This window comes from Mchenga conophoros, linkage group LG5 (genome assembly GCF_057382185.1).
Source record: "Mchenga conophoros isolate Kocher_MC1m ecotype Shallow Benthic linkage group LG5, M_conophoros_male_GT1.1, whole genome shotgun sequence".
NCBI lineage: Eukaryota > Metazoa > Chordata > Actinopteri > Cichliformes > Cichlidae > Mchenga > Mchenga conophoros.
Window position 1 is genome coordinate 10840572 of NC_140530.1, and position 14380 is coordinate 10854951.

Sequence of the window (14380 nt, forward strand, 5' to 3'; positions counted from 1 at the left end):
GCTTTCTCCGGAGGAGAGGGAACGCCGATTTCGGGCTGGAGAATGTCTGTACTGTGGGAGGCCCGGTCACCGCATCGCTGTTTGCCCGGTCCGCCCAAACGACCCGGCCCACCGGTGAGTCCGGGGATACGGGTGGGCAGCACTCTAAGCACTACTAGACCCCGATTGTTACTGTCCGTTACTATCGTGACTTCTAATCAGACTTTTACATGCCCCGCGTTAGTGGACTCCGGGGCGGAACAGAACCTTATGGATGAGAAGCTGGCTAAGAGGCTAGCTGTGTCTCTTACTCCACTCGAACCGCCCATCCCTGCGTCTACATTAAACAACCAAGTGTTTGCATACATAACTCACCAAACCGCGCCTGTACGGTTAATCACATCAGGTAACCACCAAGAGCAACTGTCCTTTTTCACTTTTCCTGCTCCTGACACCCCGCTTATCCTAGGCTACCCCTGGTTACAGAGACATAACCCACACATAGATTGGGCCGGAAAAAGTATCGCGAGCTGGAGTGTGTTTTGTCTGGCGAACTGCCTGAGGTCAGCCGTTCCCTCCGCCTCAACGGAACGGAGGCCCGCCCCGCCACCCGCGCCGGACCTCTCTTCCGTGCCCCCCGACTATCACGATCTCCAGCAGGTGTTCAGTAAAGATGAGGCGCTCTCACTCCCGCCTCACCGTCCATATGACTGTGCTATCGATCTGCTCCCGGGAGCTTCGCTGCCCTCTAGCAGATTATACAACCTGTCTCGCCCCGAAAGAGAAACCATGGAGAATTACATCCAGGAGTCGCTAACTGCAGGACGTATTAGGCCGTCATCCTCTCCCGTGGCTGCGGGTTTTTTCTTCGTGGGAAAGAAAGACGGGACGCTCCGCCCGTGCATCGATTACAGGGGGCTGAATGACGTCACCGTCAAAAACAAATATCCCCTCCCACTCATTAGTTCTATTTTTAACTCACTCCAGGGAGCTACGGTCTTCACCAAACTAGATCTGCGGAACGCCTACCACCTGGTACGGATACGTGAAGGCGACGAGTGGAAGACCGCCTTCAATACCCCACTAGGGCATTTTGAATGTCTAGTGATGCCGTTCGGGTTAACGAACGCCCCGGCGGTTTTTCAAGCCCTAGTCAACGACGTGTTACGGGATTTCCTGAACGTGTTTGTTTTTGTTTACCTGGATGATATTTTGATTTTCTCCAAGACGCTCGAGGACCATCGCATCCATGTGAGGAGCGTGCTACAACGGCTGCTCGAAAATAGACTGTACGTAAAAGCGGAAAAGTGAGTTCCACGCCTCATCCATTTCCTTCTTGGGCTACATCCTCGCTGGTGGGCAGGTGAAGACCGACCCGGTGAAGATCAAAGCAATATTGGAATGGCCGGTTCCGGAGACACGAAAGAAGCTTCAGAGCTTCTTGGGGTTTGCGAATTTTTATCGCCGTTTCATTCGAAACTACAGCCAGGTGGCCGCGCCTCTCACCCAACTCACCTCACCCAAGGTGTCTTTCACATGGTCCCCTGAGGCCCACGCAGCCTTCGCTAAATTGAAGCGATTATTCACGTCCACACCCATTCTGACCCATCCTGACTCTTCTAAACAGTTTGTTGTTGAGGTCGACGCATCTGATGCGGGAGTCGGGGCGGTTCTTTCCCAGCGGTCTGGGCCCCTGAACAAACTCCGGCCGTGCGCCTTTTTCTCACGCCGACTCACCCCCGCAGAGAGGAATTACGACATCGGCGACAGGGAACTCCTAGCGGTAAAACTCGCATTGGAGGAATGGCGTCACTGGCTGGAGGGGACCGAACAGCCCTTCGTTATATGGACGGATCATAAAAATCTACTGTACCTTAGAACCGCCAAGAGGTTAAATCCCCGTCAAGCTCGCTGGTCCCTATTCTTCGCCCGCTTCAACTTCACACTCTCCTATCGTCCCGGGTCACGAAACATCAAACCCGATGCGCTCTCCCGTCTGTATTCCCCCGACAGCGAGGCGCCCCCCCCCCCCCCCCCCCCCCCCCCCCCCGCCACCATCCTGCCTGCCTCCTGCGTGGTGGGTGCTCTCACCTGGGAGATTGAGGAGACCATTCGCCAAGCGCTCCCGGGGGACCCTGACCCAGGGACTGGACCGCCGGGACGGCGCTTCGTTCCCGCCGCCGCCCGGGGAGCAGTCATCCACTGGATCCACACAGCACGATTCGCGTGCCACCCGGGCGTGAGCAGAACGGCACGCCTCCTCAGCAGACACTTCTGGTGGAAATCGCTACTACGGGACGTGAGGGACTACGTGTCTGCCTGTGCCGAGCGTAATAAATCATCCACGAAACATCCCATGGGCCAGCTCCACCCACTCACTACTCCCCACCGGCCCTGGTCTCACATCTCGCTCGACTTTGTTACCGGTCTCCCCACCTCTTCTGGAAAATGTGTCATCCTCACTGTTGTGGATCGGTTTTCTAAGGCCGCCCACTGCCCTCGGCTGCTGAGACTGCCCAAGCGTTAGTCACGGAAGTCTTCAGGCTCCACGGAATTCCCCTGGACATTGTCTCCGATCGCGGTCCCCAGTTCACCTCACAAGTGTGGAGGACCTTCTGTTCCATTCTCGGCGCCAAGGTCAGTTTGAGTTCCGGTTTCCACCCGCAATCCAATGGGCAAACTGAACGCCTTAATCAGGAGCTGGAGACTATGCTGAGGTGCGTAGCCAGTCAAAACCCCTCCTCCTGGGTTACTTACCTGCCCTGGGTGGAGTACGCCCACAATACTCACACCTCGTCCTCCACCGGCTTCTCTCCTTTCGAAGCGTCCCTCGGGTATCAGCCTCCGCTCTTCCCGGAAGAGGACCTGTCCCTCTCCGTCCCGTCGGCCCCTCATCACCTCCGGCGCTGCCAACGTGTGTGGCGCTGCGCTCGCCGCGCCCTCCTGCGCGCAAAGGAACGACAGGCGCACTACGCCGATCGTCGCCGCGCCCCAGCCCCTGACTACCAGCCGGGACAGAAGGTTTGGTTGGCTGCTGGGAACATCCCGCTCCGGGGCACGTCCCGCAAACTGGCTCCCCGTTTCATCGGGCCGTACGAAGTGGACCGAGTCATCAACCCGGTGGCAGTCAGGCTCCGGCTTCCGGCCTCTCGGCGTGTGCATCCCACGTTCCATGTATCTCAACTTAAGCCGGTCCGCCTCAGCCCCCTGTGCCCTCCTTCCGAGCCCCCTCCTCCCGCCCGGCTCGTCGGCGGCCATCCGGCCTATGCGGTCCGGCGGATCCTGGATGCGCGCCGGCGCGGGCGCGGCTGGCAGTATCTTGTGGATTGGGAGGGGTACGGCCCCGAGGACCGCCTCTGGGTCCCGCGCTCCTTCATTCTGGACCCTCGTCTCATCTCTGCTTTCCGTGCTTCTCTCCGCAGGCGGGGTCCCGGCCGGTCACCTGGGGGCGACCCTTGAGGGGGGGGTACTGTCATGGTCCGCGGCCCGGCGTCCGGGGTGCTGCTGGGATGTCCACGCCCACGAGCGTGGCTGCTAACCCCACACCTGCATCCCATCCCAGGCGATCACCAGGTGGACTATTTAATCCTGCCCTACCTGCTGCTCCACGCCAGTCCGTAGTCGCCTCTCAGTGGTAACGTACGCCTGCGGAAAAGAACTCGTATGACAAACTCTCCATCGGACCTAACACTGTTTTTTTTCCCTGTGTACCCAGATCACAACTCGGCGTGTTTTTTTTCGAGCCACCTGCCTGTCCACCTGTCCACCTGTCCGCCTGAGATTTGGTTCACATTCAGCTTCGCCGTCTCGACCCCTTTTGGAGCTCCACCCCCCTCTGGTTCACTCGGCCCGGCTATCACCGTGAGACGCACACTCCACCTTCCCTCGTATGCTGCCTTTTTTCCGCACCCCAGTAATCTGTCTCTCTTTTTGTTTTACAGCCTCTCACAGCCCCGCTCTCGGCGTTCCCTGTGCGGTCCCTCGGTTTCGTCTGGTTTCATCCGTTGTTTTTCTGGCTACCCTCACGGGACACCTTTAGTTGCAATAAAAATTACTTTCTTTATTCGCTCCTACCCTAGTGTGTGTGTTCTGCTACTGGGTCCTGCCTGCGCTCGGAACTTCGGTTCATGACAGCACGTAAAAACAAAACATCGATTCCTGCTTCCAATTTGAAAATCTCCTAAAAATTTTATACGGGTGATTTTTAGAACGGATTACATTTTAATGAAGCTTGCCTATCTCGGCCGCGTTTCATTTTCTTGCTGTCCATCAATTTGATATCCGTGTACAGAAAAATCCACCAGCCTCGAATCTTCAGGGAATAAGTTATCGTTACAGCATCCTGTTCACTATATAGTGTTGTTTTCAAAACACCTAACAACGTAGACGCCAAAGTTTATTTAATATTTCCTCTGCTGATGTTATATAGTGTGTTCCACTGATATTGTGCGGATTACACACAACAACCTAAACTCAGCGCAATTGCACAGAGTGTAGAACAAAATAATAACCTCTCGACAATATTCTGCACACTAAAATTATTCAAGAGCCATTATTAGATACACACTGCCGGCAGCTGCAACATTGTTTTCCTGAAAACCCTCCAAATATTTTAGAAAGGCGTCATGCCATAACACATTTTTGAAATGCTATTCTCTCCTCTTTGTGAAAGTGTTAATTAATCTGAAGGGTTTGTTGATTTTTACCGGGTTGTCACATAACTCGGGAATGTCTGTGAAGTTTTCTCTTTGGTCAGCAAGAGGAAAGTTTCACTGCTTCCCCAAAGCTGACAGTATTTGTTGCAAGATCAGTGGCATCCCTGTGAATTGCGTAGGCATGAATGCTTTTCTACTGTGTGAATATGTAGGCTTATAGTGGAGGTCGCGCCAGGTCCTTCTAGTAGGTAATTATAACTGGCAGCTGGCTGGCCCATCACAAATGATGCAGTAGCAACTATGGCCAAAGTATGTGTTTGAATTGACACATTGTAACACTGCATGACAATTTGACAGCTGTTAATGTTACTGATTAAGAACAAGATATATATAAATTGTATACTGTAAACTACAGTCTTAAAACATTTACACAAAGTAATTCTTAGTTCTTCACTCGGGGCCAAACCACTAAACTGTCTGTCCTCTGGGTTCAAGGATCAAGACATATAAGCTGTAAAACTGTTTGTAACATCTTCCACCAGTGGGTGAATTGACAGACATCTGTACATGATGGGAACCTTTTGTATAGAACACATGCTGTGTGTAACTGTAGTCTTTACAGATAGTAAAATCTGATCAGCTGTATCAGTAAAATGAATCTTGAGTGGATTAAATTTCTTCCTAATTATTTTAGTGGTGTCAGATGCGATCATGTACTAGTTGGTCCTAATTTATGCAGGCAGGATCATTAAATTCCCAATGAGCCCTTACAAATTTTGTGCCTCAGTGATAAATGCGAGAAAAAAAGAGAAAAAAAAAAGAGAAAAAAACTGTGTTGCTTTAAATGCGCAGTTCTTAAAATTAAATTTGAGTGGAAATATTGTCTCCTAGAGCATTTGGCTTGTGGTAAGAGAAAGCCACGAGAGAGAGACACTAGAGGAGAGATAATCAACTCAGTCTCACAGAAAGATGTTTGAAAGCTGGTGTACTGGTCCTCAGAGTTTGGGAGTTATTTAATCTTGACCTGTGCTGTGGCTCAGGATGTAGCATGAGGCATCTGCTAATTGGAAGGTGGGTGGTTTGATTCCTGGCTCTTCCAACCTGCATGTCAAAGTATCCCTGGGCACAATACTGAACCCCAAGTTGCCCCTGATATAGCTGTGTGAGAGTGTGAACGTTAGTGCTTTGGCATATGAGTGTGTGTGAATTGCTAAATGAAGCTCGTACAAAGAAAAGTGGTTTAGAAATGCGCCATTTAAGGACCATTTACTGTCATATGACCGTTCTTTAAGAAACATAAGCCCATATGAAACTGATGTATGTTCTCATGTGGCACAATAAAAGGTTCTTTTCTTTTCTCTTCTTTTCTTTTCATTTTCACTTGTTCTTTGGTTCAGTCCAATGTTTAAGACGATTTCATCAGCTTTGGGGAAAAATCATAGTTTTGGTTATTAGTCAAGTCTAATTTCCATTTCGCCTTGTTGATAATGCCATACATGCACTGATCTTCCCAAAAGATGTAGGTAGCCATCTCACAAATTTACAGCCTTTGTTGTGAGAAACATTACATTTTGTGCCGCAGACCAGTGCGAATTACTACTTCACACTTTTGCTGTGAGAGTGGGCTGGCAGATGACATAGAGTATTATGTTGATTTTTGAAAAGGGAAAGAAGCAATACAAACCCTGCAGCAAACATACATTAAAATGAGACTTTGTTCAAATGTTGCTGCGCTGATTTTTATTATTTCATGAAAATAATCCACCCACCATCACCACCCGCCTGCAGCAGATATCACAAAACTGCCGTATCTTAATGACATTTTGGACAGTGAAAATTTCAAGCTGGGAGCACTTTCAAATCTTTTCATAGACCTCCTCTGCTTTGTAGGCATCAATTAGCCTCATTTTCAGATCCTCAGTTGTTCAGAGGATCCCATGGCTGTTAAGTGTTGCCACAAGATTTAAAGAGTCAGAACTTACCAGCTCTGGACCTGCCAAAAGCTGACAATTCTTCACTTTCCTTTCAAGTCCTAATTCATCAATTAAGGCCTAATGAGATAATAAACCTCTAAGAATTTTACAGCGAAACGAGAGCCAAACTTTTGCAAATGCCGCAGATGGGATTTAATTTCCCAGTGTTTGTTTTTTTGCTGCAAGGTCTGTATATACGTCTTGTCACCTCTTAAAATCAACTGAGGGCAGGCCGAACGTTTGCATATAAATGTAACCCGTCACAAATGACTGCGCTAGGGGAGAAAAAGCAATTCATGAAATAACAAATGGAAAGCAGAGTTTGTCTACTGCGAGGTGTTCCTACTGTAAAAGAGAGCGGGGACGCATTTTGTGAGATTTGTTTAATAATTCAGCACGGCCTTAAACCAATTCACTTCAAATGCCCAGATGGTATTTTTATTAGGCAAATGCTCCATACTTGAAAGAAATAATTTCCTCACCTCCCAAAACTGGCAGGGGTACCTACAAGCCATGACGAATTCACTGTGAGGAGAATCAGTCGTGCACGTCTTAAGGGTCCTAATTCACCAAAACAGTAATTTCATGGATGTATCTGTGCTAATGCCACAGAGGCAGATTGAAAATTAGTGCTTTGGAGCCATAAGTAAGATAATCTGAGCCGAAGGATGGATGTGATCTTCCTTACTGCGTCATTCTGAGGGGAAGTCGCACGGTCGGGCCATGGTCACGTTATGAACAGTGCTGTGTTTGACTAATTAGGTTTAAGTGTCGACATGTAGCCTCGGCAGCCATCTGAATGAAGGGAAACTTCTCAGACTTGGGGGGAAAAAAGTCTTTTTCCCTGGAGGACCTTCTATGATTTGGTTTTTTTTGTTGTTTTTTTACAAGTAAGACTTGCTGTTTATTGCACAGAGTGTAAGTTTAAATCCTTGTCATACAGTTCCTCTGCCAAGATTTCCAGAGTATAATAAAAGCATAAGCACAATACCCCGAAGAGAGATGAGTGGAGTGTACTTCTCATATCTCTGACCTTACAAAATCCTGCCCTCTGGACAGAAACACCAACTGAGCTGTAGTCAACTACACTAGGAGTGCTTCCTAATTATCAGCCTCAAGCAGTTTGTTTTGAAGATACCATTTAAAGGAAAGAAACCGAAGAAGAAGAAGAAGAAAAACCTGTTCAGAGACCAGGTTTTTCTCAATACGGAAGGAGTATGAAAATGAAGGAGTATGAAAATGAATGGCAGGGACAGGGGCTGTGTTGATTGACAGTGCAATACTGTCCTATTCCTTTTGATGAGATTAAATTGTCATGACCTCTCAGATATGGAAATTGAGGCACCGATGTGAGGCTTCGGAAATGTCAACATTATTAAACCAGTTAAAGCACTTAAAGGTGCAGTTAAGTCATTTCTCCTGCATTTTTTTGACTAAATATGTATAAGTTTATTATACTGTATGTAAATTCTAAACTTTATTAATAACATAAGCTCCCAAAATGGAGTAAGACATTTAATGCTGACGCCAAATTTTATTTTGTTGCAAATTATTATTATGGAACATGGTCATTAGGCTAAAGTAGTCACCCTTTTAAAAAATAAAATAAAATATGAAGACCTATAACTGGAAATGATTTATAGACTTATAGACATATTTCCTGTAGGTGATCACAGAGGCTCCTGATTCATTGTACTATTTATTTGAACCTTTCACTCACAATCAAAGTCTTATCCCGCAGTGGCCTATCACAGCTGCTTTAATAAAAAGCTAATATCTCGGGGGCTCTTGCTATACTTATACTGTGGATCAGGGGCAGAGGGGGTAAGTGGTGTGTGAAATAGACTCCAGTTAGCTGATGGACATAAGAAAGGGCTCGGATGGTTGGTTGTCACTCACACAGCCAGAACCGCTTTTGCTCCATCTGAAGTTTAAAAAAAAATATGAATCTAAATTGGCTGGAAAATGCATTTTTCTACCAATAGATCCCAGAAGTGGCACGGGGCATCATCACACAGAGTCATTCGGAGCAAAGACGGTGCACACCGCCTTGCCTGCTCCGCCGTGCGGTAGGAGGGGTTGTAGTGACGCTGTTATCCAATGGGCACCGGCTTCCTCCGGACGGAGCGCAGCGTCTCTGTCTCAGCGGCACTTTTGCGCCAGACAAGTACGGTCGGCGTCTCACTCAGCAGTGGAGAAGCGGAAGACAGCGCTCCGGGAATTACTGAGGTGTATTTGGCGAAGAAGACTAATCTTTTCCTCTTTTTACCCCCCACCAACACGCGGGTTTTGCAAAGATGAACGCTGGCTGCGTCATCTTGGCGTGCACCTTACTTGTGGGCGCATCCTCGGTAAGATGAGTTAATTTCTACACGTATAGTCGCCCTAACAGTACGGTGGAAGTGCTGCACTGCTGTAGTGCTTACTTCGGTTTTTGCAGCGCGCTGCAGGGGCGCTCGAAAGTGGCCGTTAACGGATCAGCTTTTGCGCTATGATGGCAACACGATTTGTGTAACAGAATCCCGTGTGGCCCATTTGAAGTTGGTAATTATGTCGGCTCTCACTGCAGTGGAAAAGTCACTGATAACTCTTCGCTTGCCTCCACATCCTGTCGTCCACATAAACTGCAGTGCATTATTGCAGAGGACAGTGGTTTCCAGAGGGGCTTCTCGTGCTGCGTGCTGCGATCAACTTCGTTTACGCGCTCTAATGTCTTCTTTTGTTTTGAGTTAAGGGTTTAGCGCCTAATTACGGACTTCGATTCAAGAGGCAAATGAGCAACAGTATAAATAGCTTATATATATTTTTTTAAATATCCAAACTCAGTCAAATGATGTACTTATTATTATGGGGTTTTGTTGAGGTGTGCTGATAGCAAAGCCGAGTTAGGGGTGGGGGGAGCGCAGTATAATTTCTTTAGAGTAGCATTGATGGTGCGATGAATAAGGTGCATCCCTGGGAGTGCATTCTTCCTCCCCACTGGATAACGTGAGCCTACGGCTATGTCTGTATGTCAGCTATATATTTAAATGCACTTGGCTTTCACACATGCGCACAGACTTCAATCAGCGTGCAATGTATATATTTCATGTTTGAACATTTCCAGCTGGTCATTCTCACCATCTTTCTAATGCTCATTAGTCCTGCCACTTATATTACTTTTCTTTGAGTTTCATTATATTCAGAATGTGTGGATCACATTATTGCCTTAATCATGATGATTATGGTCCTTGAAATAGTGTGTCACGCATTCAGGGTGTAGTCCACCTCTTATACTCCTGCTTCTCGAAATCCTATGTAGACAATAGAGTAGGTAAAGATGGATTAAAGTAATTTATTTCCCTTTAATTCCTAATCTAAGTATCTCCCGTGAAGCTTGATGTATCTTTACAGTGAATCTAAGCAGGTGCCTGCAGCTCCAGAGTTAGATTTCCACACTGTGACGGTCTGAATTTCAACGTGCTGTAGTCTGAAACAAATCATTCACTGTGGCAAGAGAGACTGTGAGATTCAATATCAACTCAAAGAGGCCGTGAGATCAGCTTGTGACCCTGGTGGCTGCAAGTCAATTTGCCAATCTTAACAGGCTGCCTTGTTTTATTCCTCAGGGGAGTAAGGCAGGCCAGCCCCTCAAACCCCCGTGCAGACCAGGCTTCTCCCAGAACTTCTACACGGTGATTGTCTCAAGAGACTTACTGCACGGCCAGAGCATTCTCAAAGGTAAGCCTGCCGCTGCTGGATCTCATTTACCGTCTGATGATAGTTTCTCTTCTTGGCCCAGATGTGTTCCTGACTAGTGTGATCGAATGAGTAGGTTTGCGTATACTTTTGCGAGTGGTAGAAGGAATATATTATGGTGCGCGAATGACTTCCGACAATGCAAACTTGCCTGGGCAACCTAAGAAACCCATCTCGAGCACAGGGATATCATTTTATAATTAAGCAGAAGGCTTGGGGAAAAAAAACTCGCCATGCCATTAAAAATGATGACTGTGTGTGTAACGCATTCTGTTCAAGAGTTTCCATGTGGTGTGACGGCGTATTGATAAATGAACAATTGCTTTACACTGCTGTAGTAAAAACAACACATTTGTTCTTTGTTTGATTGACTGAGCAGCGAGATCACAGAGCAAAATAATCTTAATAGCTTCTTCCCCTTTCTGCACGTTGCAGCTGGAATGCTCCAAACCTTCTTCTTTTCTTTCCACTTTTCATTGTAATATGTTTTCCGTCCTTTTTCTTTTCTTTCTGTTTTTTAGAGGAATTCAATTCTGTTGTTGTTCGCTCCATTTCTTTTCAGTGGAGGCAGTGTACTGAATCTACAGAAGTTCATCTCCTGCCATTTAAAGGATGCTCTTTTTTTCTTCAGTGTGTCTCTTCTGTTTGCTGGTGCATCCTAACCATATTGGAAATGAATCCCCCACAGCCATATTCCTGTGTCCCAATTTGCATAACTGACAGATAAACAGCACCTTTGACATTTGCTGGATGTGCTTCTATAAAACAGAACTTCAAAAATTCTAGATGATGAAATTACCCCCAAGACGAGAAGAGAGGAGGCCGTGAAGTTATATTACTTTGGTATTTTGAGCATTGCGAAGCTGCACCAAGTTCCTGCTATGAGAGTTCAGGGACTTGGTTTTTAAATTGGGCCCAATATTTAGGTTGTTTCACATTTTCTTCTCTTTTTTTTCTCATCCGTTGCAACTTACATCACTGTTATTCATACTTGTGGGTAACAGCTCAACAGCAGTGTACAATAAGCTTACCTCTCCCCTGACACTTTGCCTTTATAGCCGAATATTTGTCTATTGTTATGTGAAATGCTATTTGCCAGGAGGAAATGACATTCTCATTGTAACAGCTGTTCGAGCATTTTCTGACTGCAAGGAAAACAACTGAATTATTCTGGAGGTTATTTTGTTATTTAGGTAGCTGACAAGGACAGTGCAGCTGGTCAGTGGGGAGCCAGTTTGCCTGAAGGGGCTCAGGGCTCAAGGTTTCAGCCTGTTTAGAAATGGGCTCAGGCATCCTCACTGACCCAAGCAGTATTAACGGAGAGTGATATGTATCCAGACTAGAGCAGGGCGATATGGCCAAAAATATTTATCACGATATATATTTGAAAATTTGCGATAATGATATAACTGACGATATAATTGATGCGAGACAAAATACAACTCCACAACATTACTAGCGCAAAAAGACAACCTTCCATTTATTTTCACGTAAACAAGAAGCTGGTTTTTATGTACATTAAAGCTTTATAAAAATGTAACAGTGCAAATGCAAATTCCTTGCTGAAAGTTTAACCCAAAGGCATTTCCAGTAGAAATGGGCTGACATATCCTGAGCATAACCATGTATAATATCCACTGAAGTTAAAAAGAGGTGCTTTGCAACATTAAACTGCAGTGTGCAGTACGCATTTTTCGGACCATAAGGTACACGGGATTATAAGGCACATTAAGCGAAACAAAGCAGTCAGATAAATCAAACTTTATTAAACTCATTCTTCTTGCTTCCTCCACTTCTGTACCATTGATTCATTAATGTTGAATTCTCTGGCAGCTGAGCTATTCCCATGTTGTTGCAGTATATTAATGACTAACCTCGTATTGTGGATGGATTATCTCAGTTGTTCTCCTGACTGAAGTTTGGTCCGTTTACAGCATCCTGCCATGCGATTGCATTTGTCTCTAACCATGAGGAACCTTCACGTTAACTTTTATAAGTGGAAAAGTGTTAGTGTTCGTCCTCCAGCTTCACTGTTTATGTTATGCTAACATCGCTGTGTCGCTAGCGATCACGTAGCACATCATTATATACCAGCTAGCCCAACTTCAGTAACCCTACAAACGTCACTGCTGTTTAGTTTCCTGTCTTCATTTATGTTGGAAGTGATAGCAGAGCTGTACGTTTGAATTTTTTCAGAAATCTCTCAGTCAGAACATGCTATATCATGCTTAGGTAACTAGCGAAACTAGCGAGCTAACTTCCGCTAGCTTCCTGCTAACTTCTAACTCCGTTAAATGTAATAACTTTTGTTTTCATGGATGCCTGGAAGTTAAACTTTATAGTTACACCTGGTAAAGCAGCAATGCTGATCGTTTTATTAAAGATCAAAGAATTTAGACAGTTTTCAACTCTCAGTGATGCTGCAGTGTTGTTTGACCTGAAGTCAAATATACGGAGTTTGGGACCCAGATTACTCCCAGATTTAAGAGCATCTTAGTCCGACAAATACGACAATAACGACGGCCGCTTGCATGTTCTGCAAAAAAATGTGCTTTGTTGTGTATCTGACGGACAAACACCAAACCAGTTCCACATCACGGAAGTTGCACCATTTTTACAAACCAACAATCGGCCATGTGCGTATGAAAACAAAGGCACTGCGCATGCGCGTTTTACTCCCATTCTATCGCGATATTTCATTTTCCTATCGTTGCCTAACATTATACCGGTATTACCGTGAACGGTATAATATGGCCCAGCCCTAATCCAGACAGATATTGTATGTCGATTCCTCCTTTATGCTTGTGGGTGTCTCGGGGTGTGGGGGTGTTACATGCATGCGATTCAGCCTGGTGTACATATTAGCTGACGCTTGAATTCGAGAAAATGTCACAGCAACGCTCAGCTGCATTAGTTTGATGTATCTTACGTGGTGCGTCAGCTCCGGCTTTGATCCATATCGCCTTTGCTTCAAGTCTCCGTCTCTCACTGTCTGTCTGCGTTTGTTCTTGGTAAAAATCAATCTGAGAACCATATTGTCTTCCTCAAAACTGCCATTCAAAAGGATATAGCTGCAGCTGCTTAAGTTCTCATGCACCGCCTAATGTGAATTGGCTAGCGTTACTTAAGGTTTGCATTCTATACAGTGGGACACAATGTGGGAGGAAGTCTTTAATAATAATGCCACAATATGTATAACCTGAATCTGTCACTTAACAATAAAAAAAAAAAATGAATGGATGTAGAATGAAATTAAAGGAGGGGGTGGGATGCTCAAGAGCTGGCTATGGGGGTTGCTGGACTACTGAGGTCTGTGTGGCTGCTGTCTCCCTGGAGAGATGGACAGTGAGCAGTTGAGGGAAGGACCAAAAAGCTTTGGCCCAGCAGGTGCAGTGTGAACCAGGCTTCTGTTTCCAGTCACTGAACAATATGTGTGCCTCTCCTCCTTTCATGCTGAGGTTGCAGGGGGAGTTGTCTTTCTTGTAGTTTATTGTTTTGATGCTGTGTGGGTAGTTTGGCAGGGCTACACAGTATTTTCCTGTCAAATTCATTAACAACAAACTGCATTTATTTAAGACTTTTGAAATGTTTTTCTCTATATTGTAGATGCATGCATGTGGCCATTTATGACCAAGACCCGCAGCGTTTGCTTAAATGTCCAAACTGGTGTCCTGTTACACTTTCTGTTACTGTTGACAGTTTTGAATTGCACACGTGCAGTAATTAAAATGAATGGGCTACCTCCAAGGGACCCACTGATTTTTAAAAATCTATTTCAGTATAGACCAACAAAAATATAAATTGTAGCGTTTTTAATTTTTTTTAAAAATTTTTTTAAATTTTTATTTTTTTTAAGATTTGGATCCGCTTGTCCCCTTGCAGGGCCAATGCTAATCAATACAAAGATATTCAGGGTGATAACATTTATCCTGTGAAGAAACAGTGTGGTCTCTTCCAGAATGAAAATGACACCATACATAGGATGTGAGGGATATATCATATTCTGCGGGATTGGCAAAAACAGATCGCAACCTA

General features: G+C 45.8%; 1 protein-coding gene across 3 annotated transcripts in view; it reads left to right on the forward strand.

The window, feature by feature from the left end:
- The first annotated feature begins 8729 nt into the window (after positions 1 to 8729).
- cdh4 (cadherin 4, type 1, R-cadherin (retinal)) overlaps positions 8730 to 14380 on the forward strand; it is a 224005-nt gene continuing 218354 nt past the window's right edge. For 2 of the 3 annotated variants that reach the window (XM_085273226.1, XM_085273227.1), the window contains exons 1-2: positions 8731 to 8958; positions 10216 to 10327. In XM_085273226.1, coding sequence (XP_085129352.1) covers positions 8905 to 8958; positions 10216 to 10327 — 166 coding nt within the window. In that variant the 5' untranslated portion in view covers positions 8731 to 8904. Of the gene's footprint in view, positions 8959 to 10215; positions 10328 to 14380 lie in introns of all 3 variants that reach the window. The other variant, XM_085273228.1, reaches the window with a different exon arrangement.